The sequence below is a fragment of the Schistocerca nitens genome, chromosome 8 (assembly GCF_023898315.1).
Source record: "Schistocerca nitens isolate TAMUIC-IGC-003100 chromosome 8, iqSchNite1.1, whole genome shotgun sequence".
Classification (NCBI taxonomy): Eukaryota; Metazoa; Arthropoda; class Insecta; order Orthoptera; family Acrididae; genus Schistocerca; species Schistocerca nitens.
In genome coordinates this window covers 289,019,225-289,042,337 of record NC_064621.1, presented here as the reverse complement: position 1 = coordinate 289,042,337, position 23,113 = coordinate 289,019,225, and the positions used below count along the sequence as shown (strand labels likewise).

General features: G+C 38.1%; 1 protein-coding gene across 1 annotated transcript in view; it reads left to right on the top strand.

Moving 5' to 3' along the window:
• The window catches only part of LOC126199366 (teneurin-m), a 358,266-nt gene extending 335,465 nt beyond the window's left edge, over positions 1–22,801 (top strand). The window contains exons 16-24 of the mRNA XM_049936259.1: positions 4,148–4,320; positions 5,831–6,080; positions 8,323–8,558; positions 8,634–8,791; positions 10,481–11,522; positions 13,428–13,863; positions 16,834–17,011; positions 17,182–18,781; positions 19,472–22,801. Coding sequence (XP_049792216.1) covers positions 4,148–4,320; positions 5,831–6,080; positions 8,323–8,558; positions 8,634–8,791; positions 10,481–11,522; positions 13,428–13,863; positions 16,834–17,011; positions 17,182–18,781; positions 19,472–20,373 — 4,975 coding nt within the window. The 3' untranslated portion in view covers positions 20,374–22,801. The remainder of the gene's footprint in view (positions 1–4,147; positions 4,321–5,830; positions 6,081–8,322; positions 8,559–8,633; positions 8,792–10,480; positions 11,523–13,427; positions 13,864–16,833; positions 17,012–17,181; positions 18,782–19,471) is intronic.
• The last annotated feature ends 312 nt before the right edge of the window (positions 22,802–23,113 follow it).

Sequence of the window (23,113 nt, the reverse complement as noted above, 5' to 3'; positions counted from 1 at the left end):
CCCCTGAAATGTGACTCAAAGGGGGAAAAAATAATAATTACCCTGATTTGAAGAGGCAGTTAAAAATCAAAACAAATATGGCTTATCATATTGCAGATAAAGTACAAAGTCGTCCACCTCAGGTATTTGTGGGGAGTAATACTTACTCGTAGTAATTCATGTGGAATTAAATTTAGCCTGTTGGATACTTAAAATTCCTATTACATTGCAAACTCTACAACAGTCAGATTTCACGGTATCTCTTGAAATATTCAGAGTGGAACTAGGGCAGCTGGAGCCATTAAGACTTTTACATATTGTACCAAACTTGTGTTTGAGTCATACATCAGTCATTCCATGTCATTCATATTTTTATTTTTCAAGGTTTTCATCCAATAAAGTTACATTTTGGCTTCTGATTTAGAGAACATACACAGATCAGCCAGAACATTATGACCACCGACCTACTATCAATATAAACCCATCCAAGCAATAGCAGCATCACCTGGTGATGAATGACTGCTAGCCAGACACACACACAGTGCATTTAGTATCAATGAACATGCTGTCCATGGTAGAATGAAGAATGTGTGCGATCTATTTGAGTTTGACCAAGGGCAGATTGTGATGGCCCGGAGGCTCATCACAAGAATTTCAGAAATTGCATGACTTGTTGGGTGTTCAAGGGATGCTGTGGTGCATGTCTTCAACACCAGGTGAAACCACATTTATACATCGTGGGGTTGGGTGGTCACCCTTCATTACAGATGTCGTACAATGTAGGCTGGGCTGACTTGTAAAACAGGACAAGTGGCAAACTGTGATGGAACTAACATCAGACATGCTGGAAACAGTACAAGTGTGTCTGAACACAGAGTGTACCGAACACTCCTAACAATGTGCCTCCGCAGCCAGTGACCCATGCATATGCCAATGTTAACACCATGACATTGGCAACTATGACTAAAATGGGCACATGACCATCCACACTGAACGTTGGCACAGTGGCAGAGTGTTGCATGGTCTTCTGAATCCTGATACCTTCTTCATCATGCTGATGGGAGGGCGCAAATCTGTTGTCTTCCAGGGAAACCTTAAATGTGGGACAGGAGAATAGCTGGCGGTGGCTCCATTATGCTCTGGGGAACATTCACGTGAGCATCCATGGGTCCAGTGGAGCTCATGCAAGAACCATGGTGGCCAAGGAGTATCATACAATGGTCACACACTTCATATACCCCTTCATAACGATCATGTTCCCCGACAACAGTGACATTTTTCAAAAAGATAATGCGCCATGTCACAAGGCCAGTAGTGTGATGGAGTGGTTCGCAAAACACAGTGACAAGTTCCAGTTGATGTGCTGGTCCCTCAACTCGCCAGATCTCAACCAAATCGAACATGTTTGGGGTGTGATTGAACATGGTCTCAGAGCTCATTGTCCCCCCTCCCCGGAATTTGAAAGAATTAGGTGACATGTGCGTCCAGATGTGGTACAAACTCCCTCCAGTGACCTGCCATAACTTCACTGCTTCCATGCCATGACACGTTGCCGCTGATATCCTTGCCAAAGGTTGACATACTGGCTATTGGGTAGGTGGTCATAATGCCCTGGCTGATTTGTGTAAATTTAGTGAAGAGCGGTCTATATATTCAAGACACTGGTTTGTATCATCTCTGGTAGAGGTTAGACAGGGTACTTTATTAGTGTACTTTTTTAATATTCTACACAATATAATTTGTCTACACAGAATCATTTCCACTACAAATGATTCATACAAAATGCAAAATGCAAGTATTGTCATCACTGCAGAGAATCTTTCTCCTATGTCTGTCAGTGTTGTTGGTTGACTGCATGATGCTTGATTAGTTTGGGGTATAAACGGACCAAACTACAAGTTCATCAGTCCCTTTTTCCTCATCCAAACAAGTTTCATGGTAGAACAACCCCAAAAAGGAGTTAGGGAAAGTAAAAGAGTGTAAAACTAACATGGAATCACACTGAAAGAGAAAACAAAAGAAGCAAACCAAAAGGAGGAAACATATATTAAAAGGAAAAATGGAGGAATGTATTAAAATCATACAGCAGATCACCTGGGCTGGCTGATTGCAAGAATAGAAAAGGATGAGCCAGCCACCATGCAACACACAAAAATCTCTAGCCTAGAAGAAGAGAAACACCAAAGCAAACAGAATACAAAGAAAGAGTGCTAAAGATGTAAAATGGAGGAAGGGTGGAGGCCTGGGAGAGAAGGCCTGATGCCCAACCTTAGATTGTATGATTAAAAAAAAACCCTCATGGATAAAATGTAGAACTAAATCAGCCATTGAAGCACTGTTGCCCAACACTGTAGGTATGGTGCTGGGAAGGTTAAAAGTCTGCTGCAGAGCAGCTAAAATTGGGCAGTCAAACAAGATATGGACGACAGTCATACGGGAGCCACAGTGACACCAAGGGGGGTCCTTGCGACAGATGAGGTGACCATGAGTTAGCCAAATATGGCCGATGCAGAACCTGCAATGGACAACAGAGTCCCTGCAAGTGGTTTGCATGGATGACTGCCACACATTTGTTGTGTCTTTGATAACATGGAGTTTATTTGGTGTACTGAGGGTACGCCATTCAGTATCCCAAATCACAAAAACTTTATGGCAGAAGACCAATCAGAAATCAGTCTCTGGCAGACCGATCTCCAGAGTTGGTTTACCGGTAGCCTCTTTGGCCAGCCTGTCAGCAAGTTCATTGCCCAGTATCCCAACATGTCCCGGGGTCCAAATGAAGGCCACTGAATGTCCACCATTGCCGAGGGCATAAATGGGCTTCTGGATAGTCATTACCAAAGGCTGTCGAGGGAAGCACTGGTCTAGAGGTTGTAGGCTGCTTAAGGGGTCACTGCAAATGACGAAGGACTCACCAGTGCAGGAGCAGATATGCTCAAGTGCACAATAGATGGCTACCAACTCTTCAGTGAAAACACTGCAGCCATCAGGCAAGGATCACTGTTCAGTATGTCCAACGTGAGTGTAAGCAAAGCATCAAGACTGTCAACTACTGTTCCATCAGTGTAGACTATTTCTGAGCCCTGGAACTTGCCAAGAAGAGAAAAATTGCCAGCGGAGGGCCTGAGCCTTTTGGGCCTTGCGATAGGTCCAGACGAAGCGGTGGCCAAGGCATGGACAACGGAGGTGTACCTAAGTGGACCCGCAGGAGAGGTGGTAGAGGGAAAGTGTCTAGTTCACTAAGAAGTGACCAGACGCAGACAGCAAGGGGATTCCCAGTTCTGGGCTGCCATTGCGGGAGATGGATCACCATATTAGGGAAAAGGAGACAGTAATTTGGATGACGAGGTGAACTATGAATGCCACTGAAGCCACAATGGAAAAACGTCAGCTTCCACGAAGATGCTATTCACTGGGCTCATTGGGAAAGCTCCCATCGTGAGCTGAACTCCACAGTGGTGGATAGGGTTCAGCAGACAGAGCGCAGAGAGCAATACTGAACCATACACCAGACTCCCATAGTCAATACAGGACTGTACGATGGCTTTGTACAGCTGTAACAGTGTAGGACGATCAGCACCCCAGGCGGTGTGACTCAAACATTGAATAATGTTAAGAAGCTGCCAGCAGTTGTCAAGCTGACGAAGATGGGGAAGCCAAGTTATAAGTGGGCATCGAAGACCAGTCCCAAAAAGCAGTAAGTCTCCACTACATCAAATACTTGGTTATCGAGGTAAAGTTCTGGATTGGTGTCGGCAGTATGACGGCAACAGAAGCGCATGACGCATGACCAATGATGATGATGATGTGTACAATTCCACATATACAGTTCAAGATACAATGTTTACTTTATTTTTCTTGGCTGTTTCACCACTTTTATCAGTATTCCAGTAGAAAAGAAAAATAACCTCTTATTTTGTGCAATAGATTCTCTTGGACCTTCCCTTGATGGAAGATATTCATCATCTTCTTAATAAAGCATATTAATTTTGAAACTTTACTTCTCTTTTTTTTTATATTGTGATGAACATATTTATAAACATTTAAAAAGACTGAATATTCCTTGTTGCAACATCCATTTTACAATTTGTCGGAGCATAAAAAATGTTTCGTCGAATGCAAAAAGTAAAATTTAAATGGTAGATAATATTTTTCTTATACTTTTCAGGCAACGTGTTTATGGAGTCACAACTGCAATGGTTAAAGTTGGGTATGAATATAGTGACTGCAAAGATATAATTTGGGATGTGCAAACAACAAAGCTCAGTGGTCATGATATGAGCATATCAGAGGTTGGAGGCTGGAATCTTGATATCCACCATAGATATAATTTCCATGAAGGTAAGATAATAGTTTGTGTGTTGTAGCAACCACTGCAAACAACTTAAATATTGATCAGTAAGAATCACTGCTAACATGTATGTGCTCATCTTTCAAAATAATCAAAGAACCTACTGAAAAATATATAGACACATTATTTAAGGATCAGACTGTAATGAATTACAATGCAACATGTGTGAAAATTGGTCCTATACACAAGAATGATTCAAATAATAGAGCTCACATCATTTAATCTCACTAGTAGGAAATTTATGAAATTCCATATGTAAAATTTCAGCCTCTGATCTTTTCAGGAAACTGAGATCAATATGCTTTGTACTAAAGGGCTACAATGGAATAATGACAGCCATCTCTAAATCCGAGTCACTTTTTATCTCTCTTTAATAATACTGTCATGAATACTACCCTATAGAACAATCAAAAATAAATCCAAACATACCTAATAAACTTTCAAAAAATAATACTATCTTTTTTCCTACATCCTTTGACTGATTGCATCACTGAACACATCACCTATCTCTGTTTTATTAACAAAATTGTTGGTAATTTACCTGCCATTTGAATGGTATGCTCTATCTGAAACTCTGTATCCTTGTTGCCATTTCTACTATGAAATCAACAGGAGTTTTTGTGCCTCAGGAAATTGTTTAAAGGAAATACCATGTCTGGAAGCTTTACATTTAGCAATTTGCTTCATGTACCATCCACAGCATTAAATTTTCCATTTCCTCTCACTTCTGTAAGTAAAATACTCTGTCTAACTTAGTTTGACTTCCACAGTAACCTGTGCTCCACAAAGGAAAATCCAGCCCATATGTAGCACATATGTGTTTCCATACAGAAGGTCCAGTTTCAACTGAGTCTCCTGTGGGTTCTTATTGAAAAACTGTATAATGTATTAACTAAATGAGTCACTTCTGTGAAAAAAGGTGTTTTGGGTGTTTTGTTTAGCTAGTAAGATCCACTACATAAAATACAATCAGATTGTGTATCTTTTTGTGACTGAAACAAATTTATGGTATATTGGACAATTTATAAGATGTTTTTATCATAGAGTCATTTGATCCTCAACACACTAAATTATTCACTTGGCATGTCGTCTACATCCTGTAAAAGTTCCCATTATTCATAAAATTCTATTTTTTTAATTTGTTTCCAACTAAGGAACAGAATTTCTCAGAACAAGCCATAATTCCAGCAAAATATTTATGTACTCTTATAAATTGGCAGAAGCACAACTGTTGTATTTTGTAGCATAAGTTGTGAATCATACCAGTGGCTTTAATTATTTTTAACTTTTCACACAAAGCAAGTAGAGTAGCAATTTATAATTGTTTCACAATGTGGTACATGTTTATGTAGTTTTGTTCAGTACGTCAATTCACTTTCAGTTGCCTACAGACTTGCCTTAATTTTCATGGAACTGTAGATTAAAAGTGTGTGTATGTGACCAAATCTCATGCTAGAACAAGCAGATGTATGAAAATCATTTGAATGCATAATTTTATAGGCATACTGCAGAAGGGAGATGGATCCAACATTTATTTAAAACATAAGCCACGTGTGATACTGACGACAATGGGAGATGGGCACCAGCGGCCCCTTGACTGTTTTGACTGTGACGGCCAAGCATCTAAGCAAAGGCTTTTAGCTCCTGTTGCGCTTGCTGCTGCAGCTGATGGATCAATATTTGTTGGTGATTTTAATTTAGTGAGGCGAATATTGGTTGATGGAACTGTAAGAACACTTGTTCGACTCAAGTGAGTATTCTTTCTGCTCAGACTATAGAAACAAATTAACTCTCTCTCTCTCTCTCTCTCTCTCTGTCTGTGTGTGTGTGTGTGTGTGTGTGTGTGTGTAAGAGGTTGTTGTTTTGCTGCTGCTGCAAATTATGCAAGTGTCACTGACCTACTGTAAAATATGTTTTACAGTTGTTGCTGCTTCTACAAATTATGCATGAGTTACCGATCTACTGTAATATATGGATTACAGCTTCTTATGGGCAACAAATAGCTCATAACTTATTCTAAAAATTGAGAGCATTATGTTTGTTTTCCCAGAATAACAAAATATTATTACTAATTATAGAGATCTTTCTTGCTTCAATATTCAGTCTCTCAGAACATCCAGTTTGAAACTATATTATAAAAGCATGTCAGCAGTTTGTTTTTTACCTCCCCTAACAATGATACAAACTTTTATAGATGAATCACTACGTGGCATACCCACTTTTAGAGTACAAAGCCAGTTCCAAAAGTGGTTGTGAAGCCAGTGATTACTAAATAACGCAAAAAAACTATCTCTAAGAGATTATGAATAATTTGGATACCTTGTGAAAGTCAATTTCAAGTCCTCGCCTAGTACGCAATTTTTACTTCCTATAAGTGATCAACACATCATATGCATAGCCAAAAGAAAAACTGTCTGAGGCTGTAACAGTATTGAAGCTCTCAGCACCATGCTAGGGTCTCTGTGCCATTTAAAAGTAACAGGTTGGAGCAAGGTATACTCAGGTGGGTCAACTGGAAGAGCTCTCACTGCAGATGATAGGTCTTATGGTTTGAGTGCTGGTGCAGTAGACAAGTACTCCCAAAGCCAGTATCCATAAATCAGTGTCATCATTTTGTTTCTGATTACTTATGTAAACCTTCCAATACTGAGTTTGAAAATGTGGTTGTAGTTGACAGATTTGCTCCTTCAAAATCGATTTTTGCTCCCATGTACAAGCTCAGTCATTCTGAAAATGAGCTTGGGTTTTACCTTGTTTTTAAAAATGATGGAGTGACTTTTTGAGCAACAAGGAAGAAGAAGAAATATTAGACAGGGGAAGAAAACATACCAAATCTTCCATATTGAATTAAAGAGAAACCACCACCCTGACGACTAAATTCGGATTCAGAACAGCAGATTTCCAGAGGACGTTCTTGTAAAACAACTGACAAGATCAGAGAATCAATGTCCGACTGGGATAGCTAAAATCAGTCCAGCAAAAAAGAGTTCCAAAATTTGTTTATTGTCTTCCAGAAGTTTTGCCACATGTTAATGTAGCAAGTTTCAACTTGACACAAATTGTAAAAATGCATATTAGTTGTTCATCCATCCATCTATCCAACAATCCAAACCAGTGCCCTATATCTGGCCAGTGCCAGATTCGGAATTGGTGTGGTAGTTCCCCAATGTAGAACCATACCTTTATAGATAATACTGTTACAGAGGGGTTGGTTGCTGCTCCAAAAGGCATGTTAAGGCTAAGAATCTATGGATCCCTTCTGCTTGCACGTCGTGTAGCTGGAATGGAACCAGCCAAGTATTCACGTGAGTGGATGTGGAAAAACTACTAAAAACCACATCCAGGCTGGCTTGTACACCAGCCCATATAATTAATCCATTAGGCCGATTTGATATGGGGCTGGCACAGCTCCTCATGACCCAGAGGAATGTGCTTTAATGCGCTCAGCTATCCACGCATCTAATTGTTTTTCACATCAGGCACTATAAAATGACGCATTTGTTTACAGCCATGGCTTTAATAGATCATATTGGAATTCTGAACACATGATTGATCCATTAATCTGCAAAAACAGTTAGTGGCATTATTGGCAACCTTTTTAAAAAACTGTCTTTGGAGACTCAAAGAGGAAAACAGCTGTACATTTAATGATAATGCAGTTCAGGCTTGGGCACATGTGAAACCCTTAGCTTGAAATTCAGTTCATAGCAGAAGAATATAATACTCAGAAATAAGCTTGAGAATGTTCATTAGAAATCAGTAGCTACCTTATTAAAGCTGCACCCAGAGATTCCTGATTTCTCCTTCAGAAGTAATTTAAATGTCTAAGGAAACATTCAGTTCATAGCAGAAGAATATAATACTCAGAAATAAGCTTGAGAATGTTCATTAGAAATCAGTAGCTACCTTATTAAAGCTGCACCCAGAGATTCCTGATTTCTCCTTCAGAAGTAATTTAAATGTCTAAGGAAACATTTCTGATGTATTTTCAGTGCCACGAGGGTGTCTTACCGCTATCACTTAGCTCTGAGTCCACTAGACAACGTTCTATACATATCAGACCCTGAATCTCACCAGATCATACGTGTGAGGAGTGTTGATGATTACTCAGATCCAGAGCATAACTGGGAAACAGCAGTTGGTTCAGGGGAAAGATGTCTTCCGGGAGACGAGGCACACTGTGGTGATGGCGCTCTGGCACGTGATGCAAAGCTGGCATACCCAAAAGGTATGTACAATCCATTTACACTATTCCACATGATATTGGAAAATTTGTTTACTAAATCAAGTCATTTATAAACAGGTGTTGCTGTATCAGCTGACAATGTTCTATACTTTGCTGATGGAACCAATATCAGGATGGTTGACAGGGATGGAATTGTGACAACAGTCATTGGTGATCACATGCATAAGTCCCACTGGAAACCAATTCCCTGTGAAGGGACATTAAATGTGGAAGAGGTTTGTTGACTTTGTATTATACTGTGTTGGAAATATTTCACCAGATAAGGAATAACTAACATGTAATGAAATTGTGATATAGTGCACTGGACTAAAATTGAGGTATAGTGCACACACGTTATGCATACAGTTTACCAATCTCTCACAGACAGAGGTATGGAAAGGTGGGGGGTGGGGGGGGGGGGAGGTTCAAGGAGAGAATGAAGAACAGACAAACAGTGTTTTATATTCACTTCACCAAGCAGCTAAAACAACTTTCATCTAACCAAGCCAAGGTAAAAATTACATTTTAAAACTAACATTATTTGTTATTGTGCTATATGAAGGTGCACATGCTTAGAGAAGAGAAAATTAGTGCCTTACTGAATTAAGATGGAATATACGCAAGCTTGAAGTTGCAGAAGCTTTTGAAATGTGGTGTTACAGAAGAATGTTGAAGATTAGGTGGGTAGATCACGTAACTAATGAGGAGGTATTGAATAGGATTGGGGAGAAGAGAAGTTTGTGGCACAACTTGACTAGAAGAAGGGATCGGTTGGTAGGACATTTCCTGAGGCATCAAGGGATCACAAATTTAGCATTGGAGGGCAGTGTGGAGGGTAAAAATCGTAGAGGGAGACCAAGAGATGAATACACTAAGCAGATTCAGAAGGATGTAGGTTGTAGTAGGTACTGGGAGATGAAGAAGCTTGCACAGGATAGATTAGCATGGAGAGCTGCATCAAACCAGTCTCAGGACTGAAGACCACAACAACAACAACAAACATGAAGTTGCAGATTATGGCCCTCTAGTTATGCATCAACAAATATAATGTAAATTTATAAATGGAAAATACATATCTCACTTTCATTATTCCTAATGTTGCTTAGTTTTGTTCTGATGCAACAGTAAAACCTGTGTTATGAATATGATACAGGATTTTGGGTGGACATCATTAATACAAAGGTATTTCTCATGGCAGAGAGATCTTATGACATTTCAATCACCAACTTTCTCCTTAAAATGCAAAAATATTTTCTTGATACCAACCTACATGGGAGAAATCATCATCATCATAATAAAATAAAGGGAGTCAGAGCTCACACAGACAGATAAAGGTGTTCATTTTTTTTCCACATACTGATCAAGGGTGGAATAACAGAGAATTATTGTGAAGGTGGTTCAGTGAACCCTCTGCCAGGTACTTCAGTGTGATTTGCTGAGTATTCGTGTAGATGTGGATGTAGATGAAAGTCATATATTATTACCATGCTAAATTAAGGTAACAGTTTCTGTTAGTTAGTTAGTTACATGTTCTATGCATCATTCTGCACGACAGATTATATTGATATGGAACAAGTCATTTTTACATTCACATCACAAATTAATTTGTACATACGGTTACATTCTGAACATTTCTAAGGTAAGTGAGACTATCAAATAGGTGCCATATGAGAGTATATAATAATTAAATACTGATAAACAACAATGGTATCATCTCTCTCTCTCTCTCTCTCTCTCTCTCTCTCTCTCTCTCTCTCTCTCTCTCTTTAGCTAGCTATCCATTTATGTTCACAGTACACGTCCACATTCTTGTCTCTGTCTTCCTTCTCCTGAAACCAACATTTCAAACAATAAGCATTAATAGATGCTCTAACCATATTTTGTGTATATTATGTACTTACCTCTTTTTTGTTTTTTATGTCTAGGTTCATCTTCGTTGGCCCACAGAGCTTGCAATCAATCCTCTTGACAATTCTCTTCACATCATTGATGACCATATGATCCTTCAGTTGGCTCCAGATGGCCGAGTGAAAGTTGTAGCTGGTCGCCCATTGCATTGTCCCTCTCCAGCAGGTGGCTATGACACTGAACTTGCTACGCATGCAACCTTGGTAATGCCCCAGAGTATAGCATTTGGACCATCTGGAGACCTTTATGTTGCTGAGAGTGATTCTCAAAGAATAAACAGGGTGCGAATCATCGGTACAGATGGAAAAATTTCTCATTATGCTGGAGCGGAATCAAAATGCAATTGTCTAGATAGAGGCTGTGATTGTTTTGAGGAAGATCATTTCCTTGCATCCACTTCGAAGTTCAATACAATTTCTTCTGTCGCAGTGACTCCCGATGGAATATTGCACATATGTGATCAAGCAAACTACAGGATTCGTTCAGTGACAGCAAGTATCCCAGATGCCAGTGTCTCAAGAGAATATGAGATATATTCTCCTGACACTCAAGAGATTTATGTATTCAACCGCTTCGGTCAGCATATCGCAACTCGCAACATTCTCACAGGAGAAACAAGTTATTTGTTTACATACAATGTAAATACAAGCAATGGGAAACTTAGCACAGTGACAGATGCTGCCGGAAACAAGGTCTTCCTACTGAGAGACTATTCAAGTCAAGTGAATTCTATTGAAAATACTAAAGGCCAAAAGTGTAGATTGAGAATGTCACGCATGAAAATGCTCCATGAATTAAGCACACCAGACAACTATAATGTTACTTTTGACTATCATGGACCAACAGGTCTTCTTAAGACCAAACTTGATAGCACTGGCCGAAGCTATGTTTACAACTATGATGAATTTGGAAGACTAACTTCTGCTATAACTCCTACAGGAAAAGTTATTAGTTTGTCATTTGATCTCAGTGTGAAAGGAGCAACAGTGAAAGTAACACAAAATAACCGGAAACCAGTTTCAATGTTAATAAAAGGGTCAACAGTTGTTACAAAAGTTGGTAAGTAATTTTTGCATGGATTCTGAATTGTTATGTTTTAAAGAATAGCACACTAATAAAAGAAATTAATTTACTGTATGAGTCCACAATACTGCAAATATTTTCTGAATAAAATCATCTAGATTACTTAAAATAAATAGTATAAAAAATCTGTGCCTGAGATCAGCTTCTACTAACTTTTCTATTCTTATGTAAATAATTTATTTCAATATATAACAGTGACTTATTAAAATGATGGCATGGTAATATTCAAACCTGTCAGCACCTGTTGTATTGAAATTGTAGTTCTTACATTTTTCTTGAAATCTGAGGGTATTTTGTCTTTCTCATAATTTTTGCACACCATGTGGAATAGTTCTGATATGGCAGCTCTCCCAAGAATTTCAATAATTCTCACAGAGTCTTCTTTCAACTTACATCTTTCAGTGCTCTGTTAAATTATTCCTTCAGTATCGTAGCTCCCAGTTGATCTTCATCTACTTCCTCTTCCCTTTCTTCAATATTTTCTTCAAGTTTATTTCCTTCTGTATAGCTCTTCAGTATATTCCTTCCACCTTTCAGCATTTCCTTCTTTTCTTAATAATGGTTTGCGATCTGAGCTCCTAATTTTCATGCTGCCACTTCTGTTTTCTCCGAAGGTTTTCTAATTTTCCTGTAGGTGGCATCTATCTTTCCCCTAATTATGTTGTTTCTGCATCCTTACATTTCTCATCTATCCATTCCTGCTTTGCACTTCATGTCAATCTAATATTTTAGACAATTATAATCCCTTGTATTGGTACACATGCCACATTTTTTATATTTTCTTCTTTTGTCAATTAGATTCAATATCTCATGCATTTTCCATGGATTTTTACTGGCTTTTGTCTTTTTCCTGATTTGATCCTCTGCTGCCTTCACTATTTCAACTACCAAGGCTACCCACATGTACTCTAGTATGTTACTTTACTCTGTTTCAGCCAATCAGTACCTACTGCTTACTTTGAAACTCTCAACAACCTCTGGTACTTTCAACTTATCCAGGTCCCATCACCTTAATTTTCCACATTTTTGTAATTTCTTCAGCTTTCATCAGCAGTTCATAGCGATGCTGCCACTTCTGTTTTCTCCAAAGGTCTTCCTAATTTCCGTGTAGGTGGCATCTATCTTTCCCCTAATTATGTGTGTTTCTACGTCCTTACATTTCTCATCTATCCATTCCCGCTTTGCACTTCGTGTCACACTTTTTTCAGGTGGCACAGAACATCGAATCCTGGTACTAGCAGATGGCAGTGTCACCAGTACAACACCATGGTCCCCTGCTGTAGCCACAGACATAGTGCCATACCCAGTATTATCTGACATTGATCCTGTTCTCGGTGAAAGTTTTCCTGTTCCTACACACCAGAGAACAGAGCCACAGAGACAGTGCCATACCCAGTATTATCTTACATCTCAGAAGTCCACTTCCCAAACGTTATGCAGTTTAGAATATGGTTCCAGAATATTTGTCTTACCATTGTATAATCTATTTGAAACCTTCCTATGTCTACAGGTTTCTTTCATGTGCAACCTTTTTTTATAATTTTAAAACCAAGCATTAATAATGATTAGGTAATGCTCTGTGCAGAATTCTACCATGCGGCTTCCTGTTCCATTCCTTTCTTCCAGTCCATGTTCTCTAACGATTTATCCTTCTCTTCCTTTTCCTACTATTGACTTCCAGTCCTACATTACAATTAAGTTTTTGCCTGCCTTAACTGTCTGCATAATTCCTTAAGGAACAGTATTACAGTGTGGGACAATCTATGTTATTCTACATTGTATTACTTAAAATATCATGAAAAAATTCATACAAGGCATTTGAACAAGTCACTGATTCATTTATATTTCTGGAAAGATTAACAATTGTCACACTTTTTTTAGGTGATGCAGAACATCGAATCCTGGTACTAGCAGATGGTAGCGTCGCCAGTACAACACCATGGTCCCATGCTGTAGCCACAGACACAGTGCCATACCCAGTATTATCTGACATTGATCCGGTTCTCGGTGAGAGTTTTCCTGTTCCCGCACGCCAGAGAACAGAGGTTGGTGGAGACCTGGCAAACCGTTTTGAATGGAGATATTTTATGAGACGTGCATCAGGCAGTGGAAAGAGAGCTGGAAGTAGTGGTGGAAGCGGTAGTGGTGGTAAATCAGTAGTGCAGGTTGGACGCAAACTGAGAGTCAATGGAGAGAACCTGTTAACAATGGAATATGATCGTGAAACTGGCACTGTTGCTGTTTTCATGGATGATCGTGTAGAACTGCTGAATGTCACTTATGATCGTACTGCACGCCCTGTTAAATGGGGTTCCAGGTTAGTGCAATAAATTTATCATTTACTGTACATGTTCCCTATGTTGAGTATGAATTCTTTCCTCAATGTTAAATGTGTATAGTATTCTACCAACAAGAGGTCATTTCAGACACCAGCTCAGTATGAGTATAATAGGAAACAGAACTGTGGCTTCAGCTGCCAGAGGCTGCAGGTGTGTGTGTGTGTGTGTGTGTGTGTGTGTGTGTGTGTGTGTGTGTCGTCTATTTTCAACAAAGACTTTGTTGGCCGAAAGCTTATATTGTGACAGTCATTTTGTTGTGCCTATCTGCAACTCAGTGTGTTACAGTCTTTCGATAGTTGTCTTGATTCCGTCAGTACCTGAAAGATTTCAGAAAAATGGATAAAGTTGTCACCAGCGAAGTGAAAACTGCAATCTGATCTTATGTATAAAATCAGAATGAACATATGATATTTACCATCAAAGAGATTTAGGATGCTGGTGCTACTATTGAAATACCGGTTAGGCAATAGTGTTAAAATTTCAGTTCTGGAAGGAAAACCTACCTCTAATGGTGAACAGGAAGGATATTCATTAGCCATTATGAATGAAATGCCAAATTTATTTAATGATTACATTAAGAATTATTGTATTTCAAGTAATTGTTGTTATTATTGACTTCAGTGAACACATTTGGCATATTTCATACACCAGTGCTCATGCAATTGTTAGTCTTCTCCAGAACAGGAAAATTTATTCTAAACTGTTTGCTCACAAATTGTAGACCAAGAAAGAAGCATATTCGTGCGACATCAAAGTTTTTGGAACAGTACCGTAAGGACACAACTTTTTGAAAGTAATAAACTTGCATTTTCTTATACCACACCTCACTGTCATTGGAGTGTTACAGACCTAACTAAATTAGTTTAAGACAGAAGCACCATTTTGAAGACTAGTGGCATGTGGCTTGTGATTGACAAACAGCCCACTGAGTGTTTTCATTCTTCATAAGTCATCAAAGCCAGGTGATGGAATTCAGGAAAGGTAGGACTCGAATGCCTGTCCAATCATCGTGCTTTGTGTTTTCTGTGGTTTCTGTCAGTCACTTTCAGCCATTGTCAAGATGATCCATTAAATTATCCATGGCTGCCTTCATTTTTAAAACAGTTCTTTTTGTAATATGACAGGTGCCTTGAATTTACATAGGTCTCTTTATAAATAGGTACTGTCAAAATAGTTTAATTAAAAATCACTAGTTTGCATTAATTGTAAAATTGTTACTTCTTTCAATATCCCCTTATACACTTCACATTTATGAAGCATGATTGTAAAAATTTACTGTCATTATAGAATCAGCAATGAGCAAGAGCAGTGAGGGTCAGTGGAGTAACAACAGTTTCTCTTCCTCATTACTGTGTAGTAATGTTAGGGATTCATCTTCCTCTCTGCAACCAACTTTTTTTTTTACCAGCTGATGTTACTGTTGCAACAGCTATAGGAGATATAGAGGGGTCCAGAAAAATGTAGACACTCTTTGATAGTCAATATGAAAGGAACAAAGTAAAATATCGTTACAATCCTTGCATGGGGGATGAAGATTATTTTATGCGTTCAAAGTGACCCCCATTAGCAGCTAGATAACTTTGATGTGCTGAACTGTTGACTGAACTATGGCTGTCAGTGGTGCCGGTGTGATAGCCACACAGGATGCCTTGATGGTTTCTTGTACCTTGTTTAGCATAGCTGGCTTCTGTTAGTAAACTTCATTTTTCATGATTCTCCATAGGTAGAAGTCAAGAAGCGTAGGATCTGGAGACGGGTATTCAACAGTCCCTCTTTGACTTGTACATCACTCTGGTAGATTTTCATCCATGTAGGCTCTGACATCTCTATGGTAATGAGGCAGGACATCATCTTGTTGTAGGTAAAATCTTTTATTTCCAAACACCTCTCAGAAGGCAGGAAAAATCGATGTTTTCAGCATATGAAGATACATCTCACCAGTTACGGTACCTTTAAAGAAGAATGGGCAAGTCAAACTGCATGATAACAAACCACACCACACATTAGCACTTGGTAGATTAACATGTTTGTCCACATGAATGTGAAGATTTTCAAGAGCCCAGTATATGCAATTGTGGCTGTTTGCAGTACTGTTCAATTTGAATTGCACCTGGTCAGATCAGATAACCATCCAGCTGCAAAGGAGCTGATGACCACAGATGTTAAGTCCCATAGTGTTCAGAGCCATTTGAATTTTTAGCCATCCCTGCAAACTGTTCATCCTCGCAAAGTGTGCCTTCAAACTACTCGCAATACTAGATCCTTCAATATGGGTTGTCCTCATTCATAGTGTGAAGCCATCTTGGAATGTACACTTTCCACTTTGCAGCCTTTAGAAGTCATTGTAGGCTTGATTGGCTTACCCCACTTTCATGTGCACCCTGCTTCACAGATTTTTGAGGTGATCCAGTAATATGTTGCAACACAGCAGTGCAGGAACCTGGACTTTTTGATGTTTTTGGTCAGCCAGACATTTCCTTACGCACATCCTGAACAGTACCTTTGGCTTCAAATTTATCCCGAATATGATGAATTGTACATGTTGTTGGTTGAGTTCTGTATACATTATGCCACTTAAAGGTTGTACCTCCATCATGTTTTCCTGACTTCCAGTACCACTTCAATACGATGGCCCAGTATTGCTCAAATGACAATCTCACATCATTCATTGCTGCTCTGTCATCTGCTGGAAATTGCGCATCAAGACCTTTTGAGAAAAGAATGGGCTACACTACCACACAAATATGTCTTCTGGTCCAAAGACATTAACTATCAAAGAGTGTCTATATTTTTCTGGACCCCTCTGTATTTGCTAATCTCTTTTGCTAACCTTTTCAGCCGTTTTCTTCCTAAATAAACTCATTACTTCAGCCACAATCACCCAAAAATATGCTAACGCAAGAATAAAACATACCAACATATTAAAAAAACCACTAAATTTTTTGCAGGAATGGGATATTTGCTGGTGTCGAACTTGAGTATGACAGATTTAGTCGCCTTACAAGCTGGAGATGGGGAGAACTCAACGAAAGTTACGCATTTGACAGAGCTGGGCGTCTCAATCAAATTCGTTATGGTGATGGATCATCAATGATTTACGCATTCAAGGATATGTTTAGCAGCCTGGTATGGAAACTGAGTTACTTGTTTTTTACCTATTTCACAAAAAGCTTAAAAAATTTAATGTGATATGTATAAAGTAATAAAAAAAAGATATAAAATTTGCATTACATAATTATACACGGTATTATAAATTTATTAAATATATAATTAATCTGCTTTCATTTTCTTCACAGCCACTGAAAGTCACAACACCACGAGGAAGTGACTACTTGCTGCAGTATGATGAAGCCGGAGCACTGCAATCACTTACAACACCCAGAGGCCATATCCATGCCTTTTCTTTGCAGACATCCCTTGGATTCTTCAAATATCAGTATTTCTCACCAATGAATCGGCACCCATATGAAATTTTATACAATGATGATGGCCAGATTCTAGCAAAAGTTTACCCACATCAGTCTGGTAAAGTTGCCTATGTGTACGATCAGAGCGGCAAACTTGAAACAGTTCTTGCAGGTCTGTCATCTATCCATTACAATTACCAAGAAACTACAAGTTTGGTGAAAAGTATTGACATTGTGGAACCGAACTTTGAACTGAAACAAGAATATCGCTACCATGCTGGAATTTTGAAAGATGAAAGACTTAAATTTGGTAGTAAAAGTGGACTTGACAATGCACATTTTCGTTATCAATATGATGGCAATGCAAGAATATCAGGCATTGATGTTGAAATAAATGGAAAAGAGCTTCCACAGTTGAGATTGAAATACAATCAAAATTTGGGCATGCTTGAAGGAGTGACAGATCTGCGTATTTACAGGAACACTTTCAATCGCTCTGTGATGCAGGATACAAGTAAACAGTTTTTCAGCATCACTGATTATGACAATCATGGAAGGATAAAGTCAATACTTATAAACATTAAAACATTTGATGTTTACAGAATGGAACTAGAGTATGACAACCGGAACAGGATTAAGGCACAAAAATTTACAATTGGGCGAGTTACTATCACAGACAAAGTTACTTACAACGCAGATGGACATGTAATGGAAGTTGTAGGTGACAGTAACTGGAAATATGTTTATGATGAAAATGGCAATGTTATTGGTGTAATTGAACAAGGAGAAAAGATCTCACTTGGTTATGACAGTGGAGACAGAGTTGTGCAGTATGGTGATGTTGAATTCAACAGCTATGATGGTCGAGGATTCGTTGTGAGGAGAGGGGAACAGAAATATCGCTATAATTCACGAGCCCAATTAATTCATGCATTTGAAAGAGATAAATTTCAAACATGGTACTTTTATGATGATAGAGGAAGAATGGTGTCTTGGCATGATGAACGAGGCAATGTTACTCAGTATTTCTATGCAAATCCAAGCACACCAGATCTAATTTCTCATGTTCATTTTCCGAAATCTGGACGCACATTCAGATTACTTTATGATGAACGGCAAATTCTAATAACCGTTGAAACATCAGAACAGCGCTTTTATGTTGCTTCAGATCAAAATGGCTCCCCTCTAGCACTGTATGACACAAATGGAAACATAATTAAGGAAATTAGACGTACACCATTTGGAAAAGTAACCAAGGATTCAAATCCAGACTTCTATCTTCCTGTAGACTTCCATGGTGGCCTTTTTGACCCAAATACTGGTCTTGTGTACATAAAGAAGAGACTTTATGATCCAGTTGTTGGCCAGTGGATGACTCCAGCGTGGGAAGAAATGGCAAACCAACTCACAACACCAACTGATATTTTCATCTACAGGTTTAACAACAATGACCCGATTAATCCCAGGCATGTCATCAATTACATGACAGGTAAGTGACAATGCAATTTATTTATTAATTTATTAGTTTTCTCAACTGAATTTTCCTTTGATTCAAAACAATTATTAATGCACTAGTAAATAAAGTTTCGATAATTCCCTGGAATAAAATCAGAAAAGAAATCTAGCATTATGCTTAACTAATGTGTAGCTACAATAATGAGATCCATAATTTATTTAAAAAATCCTGACTTGCTTAGCAAGTTGTGCAGTAATCAGATGTTAGGAAACAATGAACTTTTCAGAAATGAAACTACATTGATTTAGAAGTTGCAACAAGTCCATCATTCATGTACAAGCTATTTAATATCTGCACACACACATATGTATCTGTTGATTCATATGAAACTGTTTCATTAGTTTACAATATATTTCCCATATTGATTCCTGATATGGATGTTTTACTTCCAGTGAAAGCTGTAACTGCATAACAAAATGTTTTACAAAACAATTTCTGTTGCCTTATAATCGAAAACTGGTTGTCATGTAGAACCTCCCTACTCTTTCCCCTAAAAAAGTAAAGTAAAATAAAATAAGAAATAAAGTTAAGTAATAATTGTTATGGTTTTTTATATTTTTTCTTTACTAGATTTAATTGTTATTACTGATGTAAAAAGTATTTAATTAGTTTTTATTAGTTGTTAAAATAAAAACTATATTCCAAGATACTTTTTATTTTCAGATCTTCCAAGTTGGTTAAAACTTTATGGTTACGACATCGACAGTATGCTTGGATCATCCTACACAGTTCGCACAGTGTACCAACCACAAGCAATGGTCACTTCACGCCAACTGTCCCCTGAATTTGGTGTAATGTCTGGATTGCAATGCATTGTGGACAGAGTGAACGAAAAATTCCGGGACTTAGGTTTTGTTCCCAAGCCACTGCTGAAAATGGAGCCAAAGACAAGAAACTTACTCCCAAGAGTAGCGTACAGAAGAGCTGTGTTTGGAGAAGGTGTTCTCATCTCTCGTGTGTCGGGTCGTGCTATTGTCAGTGTTGTTGAAGGCGTCAATAGCGTTGTGCAGGATGTTGTGACATCAGTTTTCAACAATTCTTACTTTCTTGATCTGCATTTCAGTCTTCATGATCAAGATGTGTTTTATTTTGTCAAAGACAATATCTTGAAGATAAGAGATGACCAAGAAGAACTGCGAAGGTTAGGTGGTATGTTCAATATCTCAGCTCATGAATCAGCAGAACATGGTACTAGTGGCACTAAGGAACTGAGACTTCACAATCCTGATGCTGCAGTCTTTATTAGGTACGGTGCAGATCCAGAACAAGAAAGACATCGAATACTGAAACATGCCCATAAGAGAGCTGTGGAGAGAGCATGGGAACTGGAGAAACAACTTGTTGCTGCCGGCTTCCAGGGTCGTGGTGATTGGACTGAAGAAGAAAAAGAAGATTTAGTACTGCATGGACGAGTGGATGGCTATGAAGGAGTTGATATTCATAGTGTACACCGCTACCCACAACTTGCTGATGATCCTGGAAATGTAGCTTTCCGTCGAGATACAAAACGTAAACGACGGAAGAGTGGAAATCGCAGGTTACGCTGGCACAGGCATGACTCGTGATGCACAAAATATCCACAATCATCAATTCCTTTAAACATCGGCACTTAATGCTTGGTGTTATGACCACCAGTCTTGAAAGTCAGACAACACAAACAGACACTCTACATCTTAAGTCACAAGTGAAAGGGTCTGTCTTTTTTTTCAGTTTGTTTACAATAATACATTAGTTTGGAAGCCAGTAGTGCAGTGGTACATTTATTTTGTTCCAACTTGAAGATTCATCAAACTACTGCAGTTATCAGAAACCCCTTGCTACCTCCCCCCCCCCCCCCCCCATTTGTACCTTGCATCTTATTGGGATGGTCAAGTAAAAAATCCATGACAGTGACCACAAGCTGATCCCCCTGAAAAACTCTAATATCACAAAACTTTTGTAGTGCCAGGATAGAAAATACAAACTCATCCACGAAGATGTTAATGATACACCCATTTAAGAAAAAATGACCTTTTGTAATGCCACAAGTAATTGGGACACTTAATAAAGCTGAGATCAGTTATTACCATACTTGAAATCTTGTTCATATTTTCCATATTCAACCACTAGTCATTTCACAGTTCACTTTTTGTAACCAACAGGCATCATGATCAAACTTTAATTGTTGCTAAATGAATAGCTTAGGACTAAGCAGACACTGTTGAATAGCATGTGTGTGAATTTCACAGAAGTAATATGTATTTTTAAATAAGGCTGTTGATGATTTTGTGTGCAAGAACTTTAATATGTGCGACACATGGAGTATAATGGTATTCAAATCACGTTAGAAAAAAAAGCAATATTCCATGTATGACTGAAAAACAAATAATTGTACAGACTGGAAGGAACATTTTTTGAGACTGTAAATATGTTAAAGTTATTTTTTATTTATGGACATGGTGGACATTTTAACACCATTATTGCATTTTTATGAGCCCTTTTCTTGCAGATCACGGCATACTAAACATTAAATAATTTGGAATCTCACAATGCAATTGTTAATCGCATTTTTAAAAAAAATGAATGTATAGGCCTACAACATTAACACAATTAAGAAGACTGGTTAAGAGTGATTTTATGTAAGGTGAAAGTGTTTCGTACTTATGCAGGCTGGATTGCAAAAGCAGGAATCACTGTGTCTTGTGGTGTAAAATAAATATTATGCTGACATGCAGAAACAGGGTAGATGTTGATGCAGGAGGAACAAAATTAAATGTGGTGCAAAATATAAACACTGTGAGTTCCTCAAATATGCATAAATTGTCTGCAAGATTTAACACAACATGACGTGCAATGAGAATACATCAGGCATGTACATTTGATAGCAAGCTGTTTATAGTGAGGTTGTGGAATATATCCACGTACAAAGACTTCAAGGAAGAAAGTGGAACTGTTCCTCATTGTGCTTATGTCTCTGCAATATATAGACAACGGAAACTTTCAGTGTCTGTGATTTTTTGCATTGCACTAGAAATATTGTAGAATTGACTCAACTGCAAAATTTCATAGTGAGACATTGTTTTCCTTGAATGGTTTCCTCAGTGCTGTTAAAGTTGTTTTTGTTGTAAGGAGGAAATAATGCTGGCATTTGTCTAGCCGCAACAGTGACATTTAGGTTACGGAGCTTGTATGTGCTCTAGTATGAATATGAAGAGGCTTAAGCCTTTTATTTTCTACTGTGTATCCATAAAAGCTTCTGCCTTTGGTGCTTAATAATGTGACAGATATGTCTCTTATTGTCATTTCAGTGAATTTTTATCACTGTTTTAATGTGAAATTAATTAATAAATCTTATATGCTAATGTTTTCTTGTAAGTGAAATTTTCGAAAGTTTTCATTTAATGTGTATTATAAAAAATTATATGTACCTTTCATTGTAGATGTTTGATTACGAATTTTTATTTGTCACTTTATGCCCCTATATTTTATTTTTTTAAATGTATCACACTATAATTGTTTGTCAAAAGCAAAACTATATATATACATATGTAATGTTCTGTACAGCCACATGCATGCCCTTTGATTCTCATATGTAAATATATAAAGAAGAGCGCGTGAAGAGTGTGGCGCTTTATGCCATGGTGAAGACAAGATATTTTTTCAGAGGTTTTTACCTGACTAAGAAGGAAGCAATACTTAAATAACTTGTAAGTCTCATTTATAAAAACTGTGCAATTCTTATTATGTAACAGGCATCCGAGACAATGCACAAAGGCCTTGGACTGCAACAATATAAGGCCTGTGAGTGGGTCCACGGATTCCTTTGTCTTTAGAACTGTTTATTACTAAGCAGAAATGGGATACTGATTCCTACCCAATGTTGTACTTGTTTGGCCTATGCCCTTGTGTATAGGAAAAGTAATAGCTGAGTGTACTGTATGTTCACTTGGACAAATCTGCATACTAACTGTACATAGACCTTATTATTAATTAAAAAGATGAAAGAAATTTAAACAGTTGACTTGAAAATAATTCCTCCATCTCCTTGGTGTTTTATTTTCTAACAGGTCATGAAGACTGATGGCAGAACAGTGAACTACATTTATCCACATCAAATTTCTGTTCTGAAGAAGCAAACTAAAACATTTATCTCCATCAAATTTCTGCTCTGAAGAAGCAAATTAAAACATTTATCTCTGTCAAATTTCTGTTCCATACCAGCACATAAAAAACTGTTCCATCTTATCCTACACTTCTACATCTACATCTACATCCATACTCCACAAGCCACCTGACGGTGTGTGGCGGAGGGTCGTAATTGCACAG